Genomic DNA, 3,193 nt, shown 5'->3' on the forward strand with positions numbered 1-3,193 from the left:
GTCCCGTACAATCTCAACGCTCCATTTCAGGGGGAGATCTGAGCAGGGAGAAGAGCTGATTGCTGACGCTGCTCAGTTATTTTCAAAGTGAAGATGTTAAATGTATGTTAGCCCTCGCTTTGACGGGCCATTGCTTCCATCAAGGAAAATGTTTTCTTCTGCCTCCCATCAGGCTTAAATTGAGCAAGTAAGACGTGTGGCAGGAACGAGCCCTACCTTTCACGTCCAACCCTGAGCCAGCGAGGCTCCTGCTCTTGGAGACCAAAACACTTCGCGGCCCGAGGTTTGGTTTGGCGTTGCCCTGAAACCGATGGATGAGGTCACGGGTGATGCGGTTTACATCGCTTTAGCTGCAACATCGGTGTCTTGCAATTAGCGCAAGAAGTCATCAGCCGGGCATTGGCAGAGATCGGGACCGCCGATGCCAGCAGCTGTTCAGCACCAGATTCCTCTGTCTCTGGAGCGATGCCCTTGCCTTCATCCTTCACGTTCTTGGCCGGGAGCGGAAGGGAGGAAGGCATCGGTGCGCTCTGCCTTCCTTGTGGTCTCTGAGCACTTTGCGAAACTTCTGATCCTCTGGGCTACGGGCAAGGAATAATTTCCCTGCTTTGCCCTTAGCCCTGCAATGTCAGTGCTTCGGGGAAGAAAATGCAGGGATGCTGGCCTGGATCTGCTTCCTCGTTTCCACGCCGAGTCCCTTTGTCGCATGGCTGGCGAGCCTGGGACGCGCGTGAGCTGATGGATACTTGGACTGCGTTAGAGATCTGCTTGAGGTTTTTGGTTTTAGCCTGTACGGATGACGGTGGCTGCCCTAAGTACCTAGGCACTTCCTTACCCATTTGATTTGAATCAGTCACGTTGATTTTTCTTTTTTAGAAGTGTGCAACGAGAGAAGAAAAGCCCGCATTTCCTAAACGTAATCTAGAAGACCAGAAGGAGAAACTGAGTTTGGTCAGGCTGGAGCTGAAGCTTTTCTCTGTTATTTAGATCACTCACAGGGGCATTCTGCAGGGAATCCTTTTCTTGGAGAAAGCATTGCAATGGGAAACATAGACGGTCGCTAAGTACAGTGCACTGGTTTTCCGAATCCTGCTACAGAACAGGGCCCCTGACCCGCGCTGCGCTATAGGACGCCCAACTCATCGTCTTCAGGGAGTTTTATCGTTTCAGTCTTTCTGCCTGCTGCCATTTGCAGCTGCCTTGCGGATTTGATGTTTCGGGCGTCCCCAGCTAAATGGCACTAACTCTCTCTCAAGTCCGAGGGACAAGTAGATTTTACAGGTCGGTTAAAAAACAGTTAAAAAAACCAGCCAAGTTGCATTTCTTTGCCAGCTCTCCCAACCCAGGTGAGTGCTGGCAGAGGTGTTTTGTTTTGCTTTTCCTTCCCGGCCGCTGGGAACGGAAAGAAGTGAGCGTGGAGGAAGGCGAGGAAGAGGCAGCGCAGGGTGCGACGGCCGGGGCTTCGCTCGTCCCCAGGAGACATCTCTGACAACACCATCGTATTTTTAGCTGCCTCCACCTGACAGTGTCTAGCTGTCCTTGTCTGTTTTAAGAACCTGGCCTGCAGCCATCGATACGTTACCGCTTGGGGAGTAATTATCTTTCCCTGCCTTAAATAAGGGAGCTACTCAAGCCTTACTGCTCTAGTGAACTACAAATACCCCTCGGTTTGGTTCTGCCAAACCAGTCCCAGCAGATGCTTGTTTTGGTGGGGGTCCCCCTGCTCCGAGCGCGGGGCAGCGCTGCCTGGGAGCCCAAAGGGATGAAGTCGCTTTGTTTGCAGAGCTCCCAGCGTCTGTCAGCTTGACTCCCTCCTTGCTTTTCCTGCAAACACACTCTGTTTTTTTCCAGGAGTTTTAAAATAGCCCATGGTCTGAGGCCACATGCATGGGCTCTGCCTTGCCTGATGCAGGAGTGCTCCCCGGGGAGCGGTGTTTTCCTTCCTTGCTTCAAGGACGGCAGAGCAGGATGAAGCTCTGCCGCTGAAATGAGGGGCAAAATGTGGGAGTTTGGATTCGTCCTCTATTCCGGAGCTGGTCCGGAGGGAAATCTGCTGCTGGGGAGAGGGCATGGGACTGCCTGGGAGCCGGGAGGTCGTTTGTCGTCCCCTTTCCACCGCTGGCCTGTTGCAGAGCCTTCGGTCACCTCCTGCCTCGCCTGGGTTGGTTTACCCCTAAATACAGGACTTTGCTCCGCGCTGAGCAGTACGAGGGGCAGGGAGAGCACCTCTATTTCTTTTCAGTACATCGGGATTCTTCTGTGGCCAGAGGGGATGGTTGGACCTGAGCGATAAGCCATGCTCTTCCTCTTCAGCTATTTGAGGATGGGCTCAGTGTTATTTTTAGTGCCCGCGTGTAAAGTCAGCACTTGAAAGGTCTGTCTGGAAGCCTTGAGCCTGTCTGCTTGGAGGCCTTTCTTTCTGTCTAATTCGGGCAGCGTTGCATACTTGGAGATCTGCCGGGGGATTGGGAGACCTTGTAAAAATTCCTGCTAACAAGCCTGCGTCCCTTAAGGACTTGCTGCGCTTGGAGATCCTGATGAGCTGTGAGGCATCGCTAACTGTTCAGAGGGAACGGATCCTTTCCTGTAGCTGGTGCTGAGACCGGTGGAGAGTAAAACCCATCCTGTATGTCACCTGAAACACTTGGCGTTGTTCCCCGTGGGTACAACCCCATGTAATACCCAGAATATTTTCTTCCCCTCTTTCTCTCGCGGAGAAGCAGAGTGGTGGTGTTACGTCCAGCGGGCTGGTCTGAGTTTCTTCAAAGTCTCTAGTAGAGCTCTTGGTCTCCCTTTAACTTGCAGGAGTCAGAGTCTGAGAACAGGCTGGATGGAGAGACAGCATCAGACAGCGAAAGCAAATCCGAATTCGGAGGATCGCCCCCGGTGCCGACATCGGATGACACTCCGGAGGTCCTGAACAGAGCTCTCTCCAACCTGTCCTCAAGGTAGCACTCGCTGAGCATCGTTCCCCGCTGCTGCCAGGGCTCCTGCACCTTCGCCGTGGCTTTCCCAGCCCCAGCAGCGTGACGGGGGCTGCTGGAAGCCGAACAAGCGGCTCTTGGAAGTGCTGCGCTCCCCCTCCCTGGCGTGCAAGGAGGGAGGTGCCCCCGAGGCCCCTGGAAAGAGAGGAGGATGATGATGCTAGCAGGGCAAGCAGAGCGCAGCGCTCAGGGCTGCTGTGCGTGGGAGC

At 54.1% G+C, this 3,193-nt stretch overlaps 1 protein-coding gene across 1 annotated transcript in view; it reads left to right on the forward strand.

Annotated features, from left to right (window-relative positions):
* The first annotated feature begins 1,987 nt into the window (after positions 1 to 1,987).
* CDS2 (CDP-diacylglycerol synthase (phosphatidate cytidylyltransferase) 2) overlaps positions 1,988 to 3,193 on the forward strand; it is a 9,281-nt gene continuing 8,075 nt past the window's right edge. Inside the window, exons 1-2 of the mRNA XM_009704246.1 lie at positions 1,988 to 2,161; positions 2,779 to 2,948. Coding sequence (XP_009702548.1) covers positions 1,988 to 2,161; positions 2,779 to 2,948 — 344 coding nt within the window. The remainder of the gene's footprint in view (positions 2,162 to 2,778; positions 2,949 to 3,193) is intronic.

This window comes from Cariama cristata, unplaced genomic scaffold (assembly GCF_000690535.1).
Source record: "Cariama cristata isolate BGI_N322 unplaced genomic scaffold, ASM69053v1 scaffold2487, whole genome shotgun sequence".
Taxonomy (NCBI): domain Eukaryota; kingdom Metazoa; phylum Chordata; class Aves; order Cariamiformes; family Cariamidae; genus Cariama; species Cariama cristata.